The sequence below is a fragment of the Nyctereutes procyonoides genome, unplaced genomic scaffold, assembly GCF_905146905.1.
Source record: "Nyctereutes procyonoides isolate TBG_1078 unplaced genomic scaffold, NYPRO_anot_genome, whole genome shotgun sequence".
In the NCBI taxonomy this organism is placed as follows: domain Eukaryota; kingdom Metazoa; phylum Chordata; class Mammalia; order Carnivora; family Canidae; genus Nyctereutes; species Nyctereutes procyonoides.
This window is the reverse complement of record NW_026575120.1, coordinates 11,773,742-11,792,344: the sequence shown is the minus strand read 5'-3', so window position 1 is coordinate 11,792,344 and position 18,603 is coordinate 11,773,742. Positions and strand designations below refer to the sequence as shown.

The window sequence follows — 18,603 nt, the reverse complement described above, 5'->3', positions numbered from 1 at the left end:
GCCCGACTCCATCATTCCTGAGCTTGCTGTTTACACTATCAAAGAGGAAGACAGGTGTGGTGGCCAAGAACATTTGCACGGTAGGAAAAACGGTCATCAGTAAACTGCTTGTACCAGAGACAACAGCTAAGGACAGACCCAAAAGATAAGACTCCAACACATGTTCCCCTAGGGAACGGCTACCATACCTAGTAACTAAGAAGTAGCTGGGAAAACCAACTATAGCTGGCTCTCAAAGGAGTATTATGTCTGAAGACTCCTGGACACTGTGGGACTCTTCATTATAAAATTGGAAGGCACCTTGATATGAGACAGAAGAGCATATATGTATTAGAGCTAAACTGACCTGTGCTCTGATCCTCCTCCCTTCCACTGTTACAACTATGGTCTTAGGAAAGTACATTTGAGCTTTAATTTCCTTATTGTTAAACAGAGAATAATGCCTACGTGACACAGCTGTTGTAGGAATTAAAGCATACGTATACGTATGTCAAGCATCTACCACAATGAGAGGCAAAGAGCAGAGAGTCGCATGATCATAAAAAATTAGCAAGCCAGAGCTCAGTTAACACACAAATATTCATTGTAGCTAACTACTCATCTACTCATTTATTCCTTGAATCACTAAAATGTGTCAAACCATAGGTATGCAAAGATTCAGGAAACAACAAGCCTGTCATCAAGGTGTTTTATATGGAAACATAAACAGGCATTCAACTCACTGCACAGATGACTACCAGCTATGAAACTCCAATACCATTACAGATATGCACACACTGGGGAAAAATACTTCTGTAGCTTAGGAATGTAGAGGCTTTCATTTTGGAGGTAAGGATTTGAACTAAGGGAGGTGGTGGTGGTAAAGGGACAAATGAATTGAAGACATGTTAAGTCACAGACTGCCAAAAAATATAGTCTTCAGATTTTTATTGTCTACATCTTAATTACTTCTGATGCATTTAAATCTTTTTAAGAAGAAGGTAAGAGGGGACTTGGCAAAGACTAATTGTTCTAATCTTAATTAACTTTGCCTATGAAAATTCCATATAATCGTTTGTTGCCATCCAAGAAACAAATACAGAATATGAGTGTCCGTAATGATGATTGCTCTTGGGTACCTAGAGACAGGCTTCACCACAACTGAGACAGTCTGCATACACGTAATAACAATAAATATTCTAAACAAATGTATCCCTATTTATCTTAGTCTACAATACTTAGAAGTGCTCATATTAGCCAGGGTCTGATTCATCTTGATGTTGAGATAAAATCCATGATGTGGATGTGGTAACATACCAGGCATAGAAAAACCATCCTTCAAAGTTGTCTTGGGAGTGTTAAAAAAAAAAACAAAATTGTCATTCAGAATTTCAGAGTAGTAACCAAATCACATATCATCCTCACACTGAGAGATAAAGAAATGATTTGGTGGTCTTTTCTCTAGTCACCTCAATGAACACAAAGCAATATTGATAGAAATTCTCAGAAGACACAGCTGTCAAGGGTACTACAGCTACAAAGGGTGTGTCCGTTAGCTCTGGCCAGTTGCTGAAAAATAACAAATATGTGCTATTCTCACATTATCCAAAGCACTGAAGATATGTCATAGGGATACTCAGAATCTGCTACCAAGAAGGCAACATTCTGAAAAGACAGGAAGAGAAGAACTAAAGTATTTGGTTTAGTACTCAGATAACTGATTGCTCCTCCTTCAAAATGGTAGACGCAGAGAGGAATTGACAGGATTTAGAGGCTAATAGAGGCACCGTGAGGAATGTGGCTTCCACCTGGAGAACTCCCTGGAGTGGTTATTTTTGCATATCTATTGGGATTTTGTTCTCTTGAATACTTTCCTGTATTTTCAAGTTTCTTCTAATAAACACTTGGTGTTTTCAAAATTAAGGAAAAAAATACTTCCACCTAAAAGAACTACTTAGAGTAAGTACAATTAAGCTCCCTTGGGCTCCTTAGTTGTATTAATCTAACCATTTAAGCCTACTCCTGACTTCCGGAATGGAAAAGAGAATGCCAGCTCTGAAACTCCCACTGCCAGCCCTGCTGGCTCACTGACTTAGCTTCCTGAGGTTCTTCTGCCTGGAAGCTCCCAGTAGTAAGCAGTGGAGTGAAAGAGACACTCAAGAGTTCACCTTCATGACTTGCAACAAAGAGCAAGTCGGAATGCTCACTCCAGAACTATAATCATTGCAGGCCCAGCTCTTGAACCAAAGCATACTTATTTGTAGCTGGTTCCCTCTTATCTCGTCCTTTCTCCATACTTGTCCTCTTTTTGAACCCTCAACTCAAATGCCTCAGATCCTTAAGTTCTCTTCTGATTATACAAATTCCCAACTATACAGCCTCATTCAATCAGAAACCCAGTGTGCTTTCAACCCAGCCAAACGTCCCTAACATGGGACATTTCAATACTATTATACCAAGTTCTTTAGCTAATTTAGGCTACTGTTATAACAGCTAATATTGTGGAAGTGTATTATCATTCCCATAGGTATTGTATTTCATTAGACAGGGTAGCACAATGATTCTACCAAAATGAATTATACACCTAAATGATGGAACGACAGAACATACTTATAAGCTCACACAAAGGTTCTGGTTTTTTTGTTTTGTTTTGTTTTGTTTTTTTTTTTTTTTTTTTTTTGCTTGTCTGGTTCTGCAATCAGAACACCTTGGAAACCTAATGGATTCCAAACATAGCCCTGTGTTAGATGTTGAGAAGATACAGTAAAATACAAAACTATCTCTGCCTTGGTTGGAAAAAATCAAGAGCAAGAGAGACTTATAAATAAAAGAACTAGAATACAGTCTGATTGGTGCAGTACCAGAAATGATGTCAAGGTCTGGAAATACAGCATTCAATAAGGAGAACTTACACTTTAGGTGAGGTGAAAATTCATGGATAGTGATCCACAAAGACAGCTTTGTTGAACAAGGAGCAAGAACAATGGCATAGAGATGTGAGTGAGCACAACATGCTTGGGAAAATGCCCCATGTCTGGATGTGAAGTGAATGTCATGATTGGCAATGGACTCAACCAGTCTGAGAATCCTGGACTTGCCACATATTCTTTTCACGTTTTTTCTAGTATCTTCATATTAGTTCATACTTCTGGGCAATGCCTGATAGTTCAGTTCTTTCCTACAGAATGGATAATGAAAGGTGTTCGGGAATAAGTTAAAAAAAAAAAAAAAAGAATCAGGGATCCACCAAGTTGTGTGACCCTGGTCACTGCATTTAAATTCTACAAATCTCAGTGATCATCGGTGGGCAAACACAATGAACCTCGTTGGATAATATCCCTTTATTTACAAATCCCAGTTTCGTTCAATGATTTGTCAAATATCTGTTAAGTGAAAGACCATATTCTGTCTAAAGATACAAAGATGAATAAAACACCACGTCTGATTTCAAAAATTCACATATAACAGAGCAAAAGAAATAAATATACCTAAAAATAATACATAAGGCAACATGTGATAGGTAGAAGTAACAAAATGCACAAGACAAAGGAAACTGTGGGGTAGTTTAAAAGCACAGCAAGGAGTCCAGTTAAGTAGAAGGCACATAAAGAGATAGGAGGTGGGGGGATCAGAAAGGTTTGCTGGAAATGTTCTAAACACAATTTAATGTCAGACCAAAAAATTTCTATGCATATATGAAATGTTCATATGTTACAAAGGTGACATCATAGATCATCAGAGAAAGTAGGGGACCTCTCAACAAATGGTTCTGGAACAACTCAGTATGCACATGAAAGAATGAAATGAAATCTCTAACTCAAACTCTACAGGGAAAAAAAGAAATAAAAATGTAGTCTAGGTGGATTAAAGGCAAAAATATGAAAAACCAAACTATACAATTTAGAATATAGGAGAATGTATTTAATTACATTTAGGAAGGATTTTCTAAGCATAACACAAAGGAGTTCAGCATAAAATGACTGAAAATACTGATTACATTAAAATCGAAACAAGTTCATTAGAAAATAACACAAAATATTCAATCATCAGGAAAATACCATAAAAAAAACTAGAAGAAATTTCAATCACCTGTAATACATTAAGGAGTACATACATATAAAACATGTATAACACATATACACTTAAAACTACTACAATTCAGTAATATACAATAATAGAAAAATGAGCAAAAGACTTGAGTAGGTGTTTCACAGAAGAAATATAAATGGCAGTGAGGTATACGGAAGAATGTTTAACTTCGTTAGTAATCAGAAATATGAAAATTAAGTCTATGCAGAGATAATCATATTATAACCCACTAAAAATGAGCAGAATCCTCCAGGCCTAGAAATATCAAATAGTAGCTGATGGGAAAGGATGAGAACTCACAAACTCACATACTGAAAAACAATGTGACATCATCTGGAAAATTTAAGATGCTTGCGTTCTCGACCTTAATAACCTGCTCTTAGATAGGTAAGAAACACTTGAAAATGAGTACCATTAGATATGCATAACAAAGTTCCTAGGAGCACTTCTACAAGAGAAAAAAATCTGAACAGGCCTAAATTTCACTGACAGCAACATAAGTCAATTATGGTTGAGTCACACCATGGAATATTGTATCTGAGGGAAGTGAATCAACAACAGTACATGTAATAACAGAGATGAAACACAGTCTTGTCGTCACAACAACTGCTGAGAAATATGTAGACTCTAATTTAAATACATCTCAAGAAGAAGCAAAAGTAAACTGTGTTTGGGTAGAAGTACATACATATTTGTTTCAGTTATTTTTTCTTAAAAAAAAAAAAAACAAGGAAATGATGAGCACAGAATGCAAGAATGATTACTTCTAAAGGAGAATCCGAGTGGTGCATTACAGGAGAAACACACCCAAGAGTCAAATGGTGACAGCGCCCCATTTCTTACCTGCAGTGCTCAGCGCACAACTGCCCAGTTTAATTTTATGTTTTAAAAAACTATCTATTCATATGCAACAATAAGATTACAAAATGTCTTACAGTTTACATATTTGATTTCATAAATAAGGAACCACTGGTAGTTGTGAACAGGGCAGTACTATTAGAAATGCTTGGGGTGGAAAGATACCCTACACCAAGTTGTCCTGGAATGGCCATGGTGTCCCTGCCTGCCTCTCTGCATCAACAGCAGTGGTGCAGACTGTGACAGCACTGGTGCGGACTGTGACTCTGACCTACACTGTAGGAGGAGCTGCACTGCCTATATCCTTCAGACACCAAGGCTAGTACAAAGATATTAATCCAACTCATAAGTATGACGACTTATTGTTTATGTCCTGGGCCAAGGTGATGTTCAGTAATGCCTCAAGGGGCTAGAAATCTATGAGCCCTGGGCTTTTGTCCAGAGGGGAAACATGGTACAACCTCCAAACGTAGGTTCCTTTTTTTTAATGTTTTTTTTTTTTAAGTTTTGATATATTTATTCATAAGAGACACAGACAGAAAGACAGACACATAGGCAGAGGGAGAAGCAGGTTCCCTGCAGGGAGCCCCATGCGAGACTCAATCCCAGGACCCCAGGATTATGATCTGAACTGAAGGCAGATGCTCAACCACTGAGCCACCTAGGTGCCTGGATTTTTAATATATGATCCCTCTCATATAATCTCATCTCTTTTAGTAATACCCCAGTTGTTCCCTCCTAGCAGATGTCTAGCTCCCAAAGGCTGAAATGTGTTGTGCCGATATCCAGTCTCACTCATGTGGGACACAACGTGGAAAGATGAGGCCTAACACAGAAGGGGAGGCAAATGCTGAGCTGTCACCTTTAATCTCTTAGTGATTCTCAAATTACTTCTCTAAATTTCAAAACAAGATCAGAACCTACATTTATATACAATCAATGTAACCATTAAGTCAATGGCTCTCAGTCTTGTATTCCCAAACTGAGATTCACCTGGGCAACTTAAAAAAAAATGCCAGTGGGTCATCCCCCCGGAGACTCTGACTTGATTACTCTGAGGTAGATAGAGGCCCTTGCCACAGCTGACGGAGAACAACAGAATGACCCTGTCATCATAATTTAAGTTATACACATATGGATTTCTGTAAACCAGGGTCACACGACACTTTGGGTGCTCATCTTTAATCTACTGTTTCGATAAAACTGTTTAAACATAAACTGTTAAACATCATTTTTAAGCTCAAAACAAAGTTGATGCCCACACACATTCAAAGGACCCGCATATGGTTTTCTCCCCCATCCTGGCTGACAACACTACAGACATCTGCCTTTCTGCTAAGTTTGAGAAAATAGCATTGCTGTGATGACCAGGGATTTGTAGATCTAAAACCTGACCACCAGTTCCAGCAGCAAGATCCTACACTGATAAGTGCTAAAAATAACCAGACCCCAATTATTCTGACACCTTACTCCAAGAATCAGAAGTTTTTCCACGCCCTATGTGTTTAACACTTTCCCAGCAAGGTGGCTTGGATATGAATAATCATCATGATCCAGTCCCCAGAGTTTCCACACTCCAGCTCAACCACAGGGATTGCTTTTTGCAAGTTATCATGGCCTTCAGAGGTGCAGAATTCATTTTAAAATAAGGAACAATAGGGATCGCATGAGAAGCAGCAACTGAAGCTTTTAAAATTATATCCAGTCACTCTCTTTGAATGCAGATGTATAGCCTTTTGAGGGTATCACTAGCATACTGCTGCCAACATCAAAAGCTCTCTTAGAAGAAGCACAAGTCAAATGTTTATGCACATTTGAAGTCTGTTCCACCTACTGTCCTCAGAGTGTCCAAACATTACATCCACTTGAATAACACCGCCTTATAATAGGCCCAGCTGACCATTCAAATTGCAAAGTGTTACCTTCTCACCACACCTGAAAATCCAGATTTACACAGGGAAAAAAACAGAAATTGGAAGTGATTTACTTACCCAGATACGAATTAGCAGCTGTGTGGCAATACCATTCTGAAAGTATATCCGTTGCGTAAAGCACAGCTCACAGTGCTAATATCAGATTGTATTAGTGGAAATGCAGTTAATATAAGATTCTTCCCTATGTACAGATTTTTAAAATAATGACATTTAGAAAGGATTTCGGGCCTGCTAGTGATTATAGTAGGTCCAAAACACCAATTCAGTATTTGTTCATACTGAACACACTACCAAGGATCAGAAGTAACTGAGACCAAAGCTCAAGACTCACCCCAAATTTCATCTCAGCATAAAACAAATCTATAATGTAAACCCTTTCTATGACATTAATTAGCTCTGCTACACTGAACTAACTGGAGTCCCTCAAATCAAAACCCCAACGTTCTGGGACTAAGACCTGACCCAAAAAGGGAAAACCGTATTATTTCAAAGGTATTTAGAAAAATATAAACATTTTAAATGAAAGGAAGACATCCTTTAACAGAGAGGAAAAATGATCAATAGTCTTTAGTCTTCTGGTATCATTTATTTTGAATTCCTTTGTGCCTCTATTGATTACTTTTGTTATTATAGGCCTGGAGAGGAAGAGAGGTAAGAATGACATTGAGAAAGGGAAGATCTGGATTCACAAGCGAACTCCACAAGAAATGACCTGTAAAAATCAAAAAAGCTACTTTGCTTCTCTAAACTTTGGTTGTTCAAGGAGAAAGTTGGTCTTTGGCCTAGTAATTTTAGGATTCTTTTCAGGGATATAATTTGATGATTTTCTTCTATGAGCAGAAAATAGAAGTACCTAGAAACTTGGTGATCAAATTAGTGTTTATCAAATGTTAGATGGATGGCCATGTAAATGCTTTCTATCTTCTGCTTTTAGACAGTGTGTGTCCACAAAGCTAAAGGAAGCTTTAGAAGTGCAGCTCAAAGAAAGATGAGTATTGCACACAAGAACTGACTGGCTCCCGATCCTTTAAATCTCTTCAAAAATGCACCAAGGTCATTGAGACAAATTGGGAGCCTGAATGGTCTATAGAGTGAGTTTTGTTCATCAAAGGTGTTTTATTAAAACAATGTGAGAAGACTTTGAACCTGGAAACATAACATTTCATAAGTCTGGTTTCTCTTAGAAAAAAAAAGTCAATCAATAGTGCAACCATAGCCCCTTGCACCCAACTGAGCAAAAATGAGCTATAATGGGGGTGGGAGTGTCCTCACTCCAGCTATTTTCCAAGCAACCCACTTCAGTTGCTAGAGTTGCTTGTATCTGCATTAGTTTACAACCACTGATGTAAGAGAAACTGATACCTAGAAATAAATGTTTTATTGTGTTGGTACCGTCCTCAAGATGCTTAAGCCAAGGCCTACCAACAACATTCCTGAAGTCCCACTACCTTGTCCTGGAAATTCTACCCCACGACATTTTTTTTTTTTTGAAGGTTTTGATACATATCTAAAATGCCAAGAAATGCTTCCTGAAATGATTAAAAAAAAAAATACTGTGAACGAAACATACAGGAAACAATAGAGGGCATCTCAAAGTGTTAGTGCATGAAGGAGCTTTATAGGTAATTTATTCATTTCTTTCTTGCTTTAGAAACTAAAAGAACCAGAGAATGAAGGGACATGTGGAAGGATATGTGGCCTTGAACAACCCAGGCCCATGACATTGCTTAAAGGAGAAAGGAGTTTTGGAGAAGGGAGTGATTGCAGGAAGAAACAGGCAGGGGTGCCCAGGTGGTGGCACAGTTGGTTTAGCATCTTGGTTTCAATTCAGGGTCCTAAGATTGAGCCCTGAATGAAGCTCCACATTCAGCGAGGGGTCTGCTTGAGATTCTCTCTCTGCCCCCCACTCCTGCGGTCACACAAGCTCTCTAAAATAAATCTTAAAAAAAAAAAAGAAAGAAAAGAAAAGAAACAAAGATTTGAGGGTTCCATGAGAGAACCTTGGAGAAAGACAGAAATGGAAGTACCTAAATTAGGAAGCTGACTTAGAAGTCAAAACTGTATCTACATCTCAAGTGTGTTATTAATGCCATTTAAATTAATAGCACAGAACTTTAATGATCTAAATTTGCTATAATGATGATATATGACATTCTGCTAATATATAATACATACACAGATATCCATGCATTAAAGCACTTATCACCTTGACAATTATTAATAATTGGCTGTACAAGTGATGGTCTTCTCTGCTGCAGGATATGATACAGTAGAGCTGTCTTTTCGCATCGCCATTCCAGAGGTTGACAAGCATTTCAAGCTGTCTGCTAAACTGGAGAAAATATTAAATGGGTTGAGTGCGGGTTTTTTTTTGCTTTCTTTTTGCCTCAATGTGAAAAAGGAAATGAAAGACAAATCCTTTATTCAGCTTTAATTCTTTAAAGCAAACCCCCAGATACTTACATCCCACCCAAATTTCACATTAACAAAACCTGTTAAATAAATAAATAAATAAATAAATAAATACCTGTGAACCTCCTGACTGTTTTTGTTGTTTGTTTGTTTGCTTGTTTTTCTTAAGGGAAACAACTTTGGAAATCTGATGCAAGCTACAGGCAATGAGTGTAGCTTCTGGTCCCAAGACTAAGGGAGATATAAGGGCTGACGATTTAGATCCAGGATAGTTAAACTTTTTCCAGCCTCTTTCAAACGGCTTATAACACACATTTGTCTGGTAAAGAATTTTATCTGGTGGTCTGTACTTTCTGGCCCTGCCTCTTTTTAAAGATAGGTTGGAAAACTCTTAAAGACACACGGATGAAAATTTTTATTGGAAGTTCAATCGCATTGTGCCACGCCACTACTTTCAAGTACAAATTTAAAGACCTTAATCTTGTTTTACAAGTGTACACAGGAAGAAAAAAATAAAGCACTGATATTGAACAGATGATAAAATTAGATTGAGACGTTTTTCAACCAAGGCCAGGTAGGTAGCCGTAAATAGTACCAGGACTAGAAGCTGAGCCTCCAGCTGGTTTCTGGGCCTTTTGGATTTCTTTACCATGGAATTCTGTTTTATTACCAGATAGGTTGATTAGACCCGAACCAGATGATACGACATTTTGCTCACAATACGTTTGAGACAGGGCTGTGGTTGCATGATATATGATGTCAGAGAAATAAGTGAATAAAAATTTTAGATGAGCTGTGTTGCCTTCTTGGTCTGTTGGTATTACGATTCTCATAGTTATAAACAGAGATGGCCCCGCCTGGGAAATGGGTCAGAAGTGATTGGAGAGAAGTAAAATTGTGAATATATCACTAATGGCATACTGCAGTATAGCAAAAGTTGTATGTCAAATATTCTGAGGAACTCGCTAGGCAATAATATTTTCTTCATCAAAGGAATTAAAGTGTTCATTAAAGTAGGTAAAATCACTAATTAGTTTCTGGTTTTATTTTTAAAGATGCCATTACAAACCAGACTCTTTAGAAATAGACTACTAGCTCCTCAATCTGCATGGCTTTCTTTTTTTAAAGGTTTTTATTTATTTATATGAGAGAGAGCAGAGAGGGAGAGAGCATATGCGTGCAGTGGGGAGGGGCAGATGGACAGGGAGAAGCAGACTCTCTGCTGAGTGGGGAGCCTGATGTGGGGCTCAATCCCAGGACCCCTGGATCATGACCTGAGCTGAAGGCAGACACTATCCCGCTGAGCCACCCAGGTGCCCCTGCATAGCTTTTAAATACTTTGTCTTTATTATTAATTTTGAGTTCAGGGTGGATGTGAAAATACAAAGCAATTGGACCTGTGAGCCCACCTTAAAAAGGTCAGGTTCCATGCAAATGAATTATTGCTCAAAACAGGCATCCATGAGATTGTCACTCTTAGACTTAACCATCTTTCTAGAACAGTCTGTCTAGGAAGGTAGGCTTTACAATCTAGTAAGGGAAAAAACAAATATAAAACCCTTTTATAGTTTTTAATTATTTCTCTGGCAATTAAATTTTCCTAAGTTATTTTATCAAGTATTAAATAAGTTTTAGCAAGTTTAGCCTAGTAAACTATGAATAGTATTCATACCTTAACATAATAGGGTTGGAGTAAAAACTATTGGTTGGCATATGCCATTGGACAGGGACTGCCAGGTGCTGGGTAAGTAACAGTAGATCATAATGGGCCCTGTCAAATAGAGACAACTATCTCACAGCAGAGAGACAGACCCCAAACAGCAACTACACATGCTATTGTGACAGCCACAATCCAACTGGTGGGGGAGCCTCCGTTCGCTATATGAACAGTGCTTTGTTTTTTTGAACCAACTGGTTTTACTTTACCTCTTACTTAGCTATAGCCTCGTTCTCTCATTATCCTGAATTCCAGATCATTTTAAGTGCAGGTACAGTCAAGGGATAACAGAATGAAGGAGTGACCCAGAGGAGTAGAAAAGCTTCTTATTTAACACTTTGGGCAAACTGCTCAACTTCCGAGGGACTCACTTTCTCTTTATTACATGCAAACATCAGTCCTCAATTACTTCAAAAGAGAATTCGGGACTTTTCAAATATTGCATCTGTCCTTACAAATGCCAAAAGCAGGACAGGGTATCATCTCAGAACGGAGCTCCAGAATGTGTTAGTTTTATGAGTGGCTGCATGTTTGTCTGAGTAAAAACTGACATTTGTGTTTACCGATTCTTGTATTGGCATTTTAAAAACAGTCTTACACTGAATTCCACTTCTTACTGGCATGCACGTGAAAAGCAATACTGAAAATACAAACCCTGAATTATTATCACCTATAGCCCTGCTACTCAAAGTGTGGTCCATGGATGGGGTCATCTAGAAGCCCTTGAGAAATGCAGAATGTCTGGCCCCTCCCCAGATCCACTAACTCAGAAGGTGCATTTTAAGGAGCTCTGCAGTGATTCAAATGCACATTAACATTTGAAAAGCACTGATTTGTGAGTTTCAAAGATATTACCAGCTTAGCTTCCATAACCCATGATCATTTGGTTTCCCCTCCTCTCCGAGAGTTTATTAAATTAAAATCAAATAAAGACGGTAACTAAAAAAGCACTGTTGCTAGCAGAAGCCACCAATCACTTTCACACTGCTCCCAACAACACGCGTACAAATATATTCAGAGGCAAATTTCTCATCCAATATTTAGAAAATAAATTTGCTTTTATAGTAAGTTATCAAAATCTGTGAATGATATTACACAAAACATAGCTATGCCAGTGCTGGTTGAGCCTCTGAAGTATGCAGGGCGATTTCTTCCTGTGCCAGCCTGCCAATCACCTACCTTCTGGAACTTCTGCACTATCATTTTCCCTTGGACTTACCTGATCAAGAAATTACAACACCTGATTTTTTATAACAAGAAAGTATCTGCGAAATTCATTCATATTAAAGCTCCACAACGTTGCAGTGCCGTTTTCCCCACACGATTCCTCCAGGTCTTACAACGCCAGGTTGGGTTGGTGGGATGCGAGCACAGAGGACTCTCTTTCTGGGGAGGAAGGCTCTTTTGCACTTTATGAACCACAAACTTGGTGACAGGGAGTCAATATCTGCATCAGAGTTAGGGAAGCTGTCATTGACCTCACTTGGAAGGCAGCTTTTGGCTTTCCAGTTTCCATGTTTATGAAACAAGGAACTGGCCACAGAGGAAGAGTTCAGGCCTCACCTTACTCTTGTCTTGTTAGAAACAGTATTAGGAAATACTTTTGAGTCCTGCACTGGTCTGATGTACCTGAGAAGCATAATACAGGTGTACTGCTTCTGCTCAAGCGCCAGACACACAACCCAGTATTTCTGCCCCTAATTTCTAGTTCAGTAAAGTCGGTGCAGTGGGGCAGGTGTAAGGCATAAGATACGGGATACACCCCGTACTGCGCACACACACCCGCTTTCAGAAGAAATACTCCAAAAGCACAACAGAGTTCGCAGTGGATTTCCCAGGCAGCCCAAAGTGAATACACCTAATTCTGAAAATTATCTACACACAGCATGTGTATGCGCACAGTAAGGCCATACGATGCAATGTGGCACAAACAATTAAAAGTTCTTTTCAAAGTGGAAATGCAAAATAGAACGAATATCTATTTTCTATAAATGAATCTAGCCATCTGCCTCGAAAGAGCAGCAGCAGGAGTACCCAAAGCAGCAGAAACAGCAGCCTCTGGTGTTAACAATCTACTCTCAAATCTCATGCTCCACATTTCCCCGGCAAACAAGGCTAAAAATACAAGACATGCAACAAATAGTCTCTTGGGATCTGCCATTCCATGGATGGTGTATTCAATCAGAGTAATATTTTCTGTTGAAATTCAAAATTGAAAAAAAAAGCAAGCTATCATATTAGAAACTGGCGTTCAGAATTTTAAGTGTGAATCCAATCCCAAAGTATATTGAGCTGAATGGTGAGAGGGTGGTTGTTTTCATACAACATAAATCTTTGAGATTTATCTGAATATATTTATAGATTTATTTAAGCTACTCTGAATTCCTCTACAACTCTCACAGTTATAGAGAAATAATTTTAGTCCTTTTGTCACCAAAATATAAGGGTCATTTTATTTTTGGCATCGTTCAGAAAGCAGTCCTATCGGAGTGTAGGTTCAAATCCAGGCTCTTTCATAAACTAACTCTGTGGCCTCGCACAGTTATTTAACCCCTCTTTGCCCTTTTTCCCCCCATGTTAGAAATGAGAATATTACTTACCTCACAGTGTTAAGGACTAAATGAGTTAACATACATAAACTATTTAGAATAATCAATGGCACACACTAAATACGATAATTGCTATCATTATGTCGCACTCAAAAAAGGCTACAAAAATGCCTTCTCCTAAGGAACAGGCATAATATAAAGAGTGGTTGCAACACAATGGTAACTTCTCACGCCAAAAGCAGCCATTTAGCAAATGAGGGGGAATGAACTGGCCAGGATCTTCACCTGGAGTATGCGGGTCTCATTACAGGAATGTTCCAGTTGGTTATTTGGTCATGCCATTAGTTCATGAAGACATCAGAATGAAGAGGACAGAAGAGAAGACGATGGCATGGCTGGTCAACTGGCACTCTCCAGAGTATAGGACGACCAGGATTGATGGCAAAAGTGCAATCAAGAAGCATCCCCCTATTGGGACTTTCTATGAATGGGGGCACCTGTCCTTTCAGATACCTGTATCTTCACAACTACCTTCTTTAAGAGGATGTTATAGAATAAACCTTTCTCCGGACATGCATCTGTCTTTGGGATTAGATTTGAATGCATGTAGTCTGGGTCTCTATCCTTCATATTCAAAAAAGAAAAGGCACAAAGGAGTGGTATCAAATATCCACTATCTCCTATACAACTGATTCCTTGAGAACCCTTTAGAGTTGGCAATATTTTAAGCTGGGTACCATATATGGCAGAAGGAGGACAATAAAGGCATCGAGACCATAGACCAAAGAGTGCTTCCTTCACTAGGAAGACAGCAGGGTCTGGAACTATCTGACCCACCCAGTCATACCATTCGGAGAGCTCATGGAGGATTCCTGGCCCCATAGCCTTTCCCACCAAATGGGGTACCACTTACAGAACCACGCACAGGTCACTCAGAGAGTGAGGAAGGGTATTTATTTTTCAAAGTAAGACCCGTGAAAAAGGACAAGTGCTTGCCTTCTAAGGACCAGATCAGAACAAGTAATGTCTTCTTAAGAACTAAGATACTTAGAGACATTTCTTGAGCAGAACACTTTGTTGGGTAGGAAAAGAAGATGCCATGGGACTGTCTGAGCTGAGAGCAAACAACCCAAGAGTCAGAAAAAGACAAATCTGGAAGGAAATTGGGAGAAAAGACACTTTCCTCACAGCACTATGTAGGGATAGTTTTTTTGTGGAAAAGGAATAGAATGAGAAAGGCCAGGCGTAGGGGAGGTTGGGGAAGGAGGCAGGGGCATATAAAGTTCATTAAGAAGGAAATAACTATAGATTTTAAAATGTATGAATCAGACAGATAAAAGGATTTAAGTATGTGTAAACCATCTGACCCTATTATGCACAGAAAATAAATGTGTATCTCTCTTGCCCTTAATGCATTACTATGGCTATGATAAGGAAGATGTCATTGTCCGGGAAATTTTTTAAAACAAGGAACTGTGTGTAAGTTTAGCCTATCTAAGATTACCTCCCTCCCTGCCTTTAAATGAGGCTATCTTTATGTACAGGATCTAATATAAGAATCACAACCAGATCTACAGCACTATTCCTGTTTTTCAAAGAACAAAAACAAATCAACATGACAACACGATGTAGATTCAATTAGCACTTGGCAGGTCATGAATAACTTTTAAACAATCTTCTTTTAAGCTGGAAAGTGTTAAAATATACAGTAATCATGGCACCAAAGTGCCTTCCTTACAGTTTGCCAGCAGTCAGGAACATAAATCTTAAGAGGTAAGTCTTGTTTGCAAAGGAAGGAGCCAGAACATTGCTCCTTGGGCTGTAACAGTTTTTACGAGCAGTCTCTTGTCCCAAGTACCTTCCTCTTTGAGTATATTCATTTAAAGCCAATCACTCCAAACCTCCCTCTGATTTTTAGATGGTTACATTAAGTATGAAGGAGAAGAAAAAGAAAGAAAAAAAGTTGGTGCAATCATCTTGCACACAAAAGATAAGTAATTGCAGAGAAAATGTTACTGAATTGTTAATTATTCTTGGGTCTTCAAAACAAATGGCATAATTCTATATACCCTGTTGTTTCAGGTGACAAAATACCTTGGTTCAAATCAACATAAAAAGGCTTGCAGAAAAAAAAAAATCACTGAGTAAAGAAGAACAACCTAGGGCCAACTCCACAGTGTCTGGTGAGACTACTCAACAAACATGCCACAAGAGTGCACCTCACCTTGCTTCTAATGAATGGACACGGTGCCAAGCTGGGAGAACTTAAGTAACACTGAAACACCCCCATGGTTCTGAAAATTCCAATTGTGCCCACCTGTCCAAAGCCAGGTGCATGGAGCTTCACAGGCTCCAGAGCCGGCTTACTGCTCATTTCATATAGAATCTCTGACAGGTGCTAAGGAATGGGCTTCATACCCCCAAACATAAAATACTACAAGGGAAATATTAGATATACTGCTCTACTCCATGTGTCTTGAACATTACTATGATCTGTGCAAGACATTTTGTTGTAAATAAGCCTGCAGAGTGTACAGTATGTTTTCTAGGAGACCTTTAAAGAACAGCTTGCAGACAAGAGGTGCTAGCCTTAGTTTCACAGCCAGCAAAACTCCATCCAAGAGGCTTCTGGCATGTCCCCACCTCTTGTTTGGAGCTGGCTTCAGGACAACTCCACCAACCAAATTCCAAGGGGTCAGTATGTGGAGTCAGTCACTCTTAGGTATTCCACATCAAATAGCAAGTAGGAATTCAGACATTTAGATAATTTAGAAAAGGCCCATTTTCCCCCATAACAGTGTACTAAAAAACAACTCAAAGCTGACTTTGCAAGGAGGCATTCTCCCTAGTAAATTAAATGGCTGAAGCTTATGCTTCTAGCAAGGGAAAGAACTAGGCTTCACCATAACCCAGTGTGTGCAATCACCGAGGCTCATTTTTAAATCTTTGCTGCTTTTTAAAAAGCCAGCTCTGAAAGAAAAAGAGAAGAAAGGAAAGAGAAAGAAAGAAAGAAAGAAAGAAAGAAGAAAGAAAGAAAGAAAGAAAGAAAGAAAGAAAGAAAGAAAGAAAGAAAGAAAGAAAGAAAGAAAGAAAGAAAGAAAGAAAAAGTTTTCAGGGAATGAAATGCAAATAGTCACTGAACAGGATCATAAAACAGAAAGCCTCTAACCCACCTCTTTTTCTTTCTTTCTTTTTTAATTCTTCATCCTAGGCACCCTGACTGCTTTTTAACACACCCTTAGCTTTTATAAAAATTAGACTAGCCTGGTTCTTTCGTGATCCTCGCCAACCCCTTCCAGCCTGTTCTGCCTCCCGGCTGCTGGCTCCGTTGCGGCTAGCCGGAGAGCCGAGGGTGAGGTGGTCAGCTCGGTCCCCCCTCTCGCCAGACAAGCCTTAGGTAAATCATTCGGCGCAATTACATATTCCGAACCTGGTGGATGGCACACCGGGAAGGAGAAAGGTAAAGATGGGCGGGAAGGAGAAGCCTCGGGATTATGTCAAAGGGAAAGCCACAATATTCAAGCTACGTCTGAAATTGCCTCTGATCATCTTCAAAACAAGTCGGCGGGATTGATCTTTAACTTGATGCTCCCGGTTCTCGGTCACGGTGGAGGTGAAACCAGTTGCAAAATGTTACTCCACTGGAGTCGAGAGAGAGGGGGGGGGTGGGATCTGGGGAAATGGGGTTTACGTTCCGAAGTCAGCAAGAAGCGGTGGTTTCCCCGCGGCCCCGTGGAGCCCCGCGCTCCCCGCTCCCCGGCTCCCCGCTCCCCGGCTCCCCGCTCCCCGGCTCCCCGCTCCCCGCTCCCCAGCCGGACTGGGCGCCGGGCGGGCGGCCTCGGGCCAACGCTTACCCCGGCCGGGCTCGGCGGGCGCAGGGGCCGCGGGCGGGGCGCGCAGCCCTCCCGGCTCCCGCACACCGCGGCCTCCTCGAAAGCAAGCCCAGGGCTGTCTAGGACCTCGGGCCGGTGTCGCCCAAGGGGCGTCCAGCTCAGCGGACCTCAGCTTGGCTGGTGCTCCCCAAAGGGAAGAGGCGCCCGCTCCGCGGAAGCCCACCCCACAGGGCCTGCCATCACCCGCCCCTCTGCCGGGAACCCTCGGACACCACGATGCGCCCACCCACGGTCTCTCGCCTCGGAGGCTAGTGGCGCGGGCAGCGGCGAGGGAGCCCGGGCTGAAGAGGGGGCTGCTCCGGTCTGCAGCAACTGGGGAGGGCTCCGGAAACGCAGCAGCGCTGGGCGCCAAGGGTAGGGGCCCCGGGCACGGCAACCTGTAGGATTGCGGCTGATGGCAAACTTGGGTGGGAGGCCGTGGTCCCCTCCGAGTCCTCCCCGCCCGGTGGGGGCCGCGCGCGCAGAGGCGCGGGGCGCAACTTGGGAAGCCGGCGCGGCGGGCGCGGGTCCCGCTCAGGGTGGCCGTCGCCCCCTCGCCGCGCCCCGGCCGCCCCGGCCCGCCCCGGCCCGCCCCGGCCCGGCCGCCGCTCCGCCCCGAGCTTACCTCGGCCAGCCGCGGCCCCCGCCGCCCAGAAGCAGAGCCCCAGCCACGGGAGCCAGCGGCGCGCCCCTCCGGCGCCTCCTCCTGCGGCGGCCGCCCGCCCCATGCTCCTCGCCCCGCTCGCGGTCCGGCTCCTCTTCCACGCCCCGGGCGCCCGGGAGAGGCGCGGCCCCGGAGGGCTCCGGCGAGGGACCGCTCCCCGGCGGCCCCCTACAGCCCCGGGGCAGGGCGCCCCGAGCCGCCGCCGGCCGGGCCCCGGGAGCCGGCCCGCGCCCCCATCGCCTCCCTCCGCCGCCGCCGCCGCCGCCGCCGCCCGCGCCGCGGTCTCCCCCGCAGCGCCCGCGCCGCGCTCCCGCCGCCGCCGGGTCCCGGACTAGCGGGCGGAGGAGCGGGTCCGCAGCGCTAATGAGATCCCCGCGGCCGCCCCTTCCCCACCCCTCCGAGCGGCAGCCAATGAGCCGGGCCGGGGCGGGGCGGCGGCGGGAGCGCGGGGCGGGGGCCGGGAGGCGCAGGTGAGCCCGCGGCGGCGGCGGCGGCGCCCCCCGAGCCTCGGCGCCCCGCGGACGCCCCC

The 18,603-nt window shown here is 42.2% G+C and overlaps 1 protein-coding gene across 1 annotated transcript in view; it reads right to left on the bottom strand.

The window, feature by feature from the left end:
• UNC5D (unc-5 netrin receptor D) overlaps nucleotides 1-18,138 on the bottom strand; it is a 527,088-nt gene extending 508,950 nt beyond the window's left edge. The window contains exon 1 of the mRNA XM_055335242.1: nucleotides 18,036-18,138. Coding sequence (XP_055191217.1) covers nucleotides 18,036-18,138 — 103 coding nt within the window. The remainder of the gene's footprint in view (nucleotides 1-18,035) is intronic.
• Between the last annotated feature and the right edge of the window lie 465 nt (nucleotides 18,139-18,603).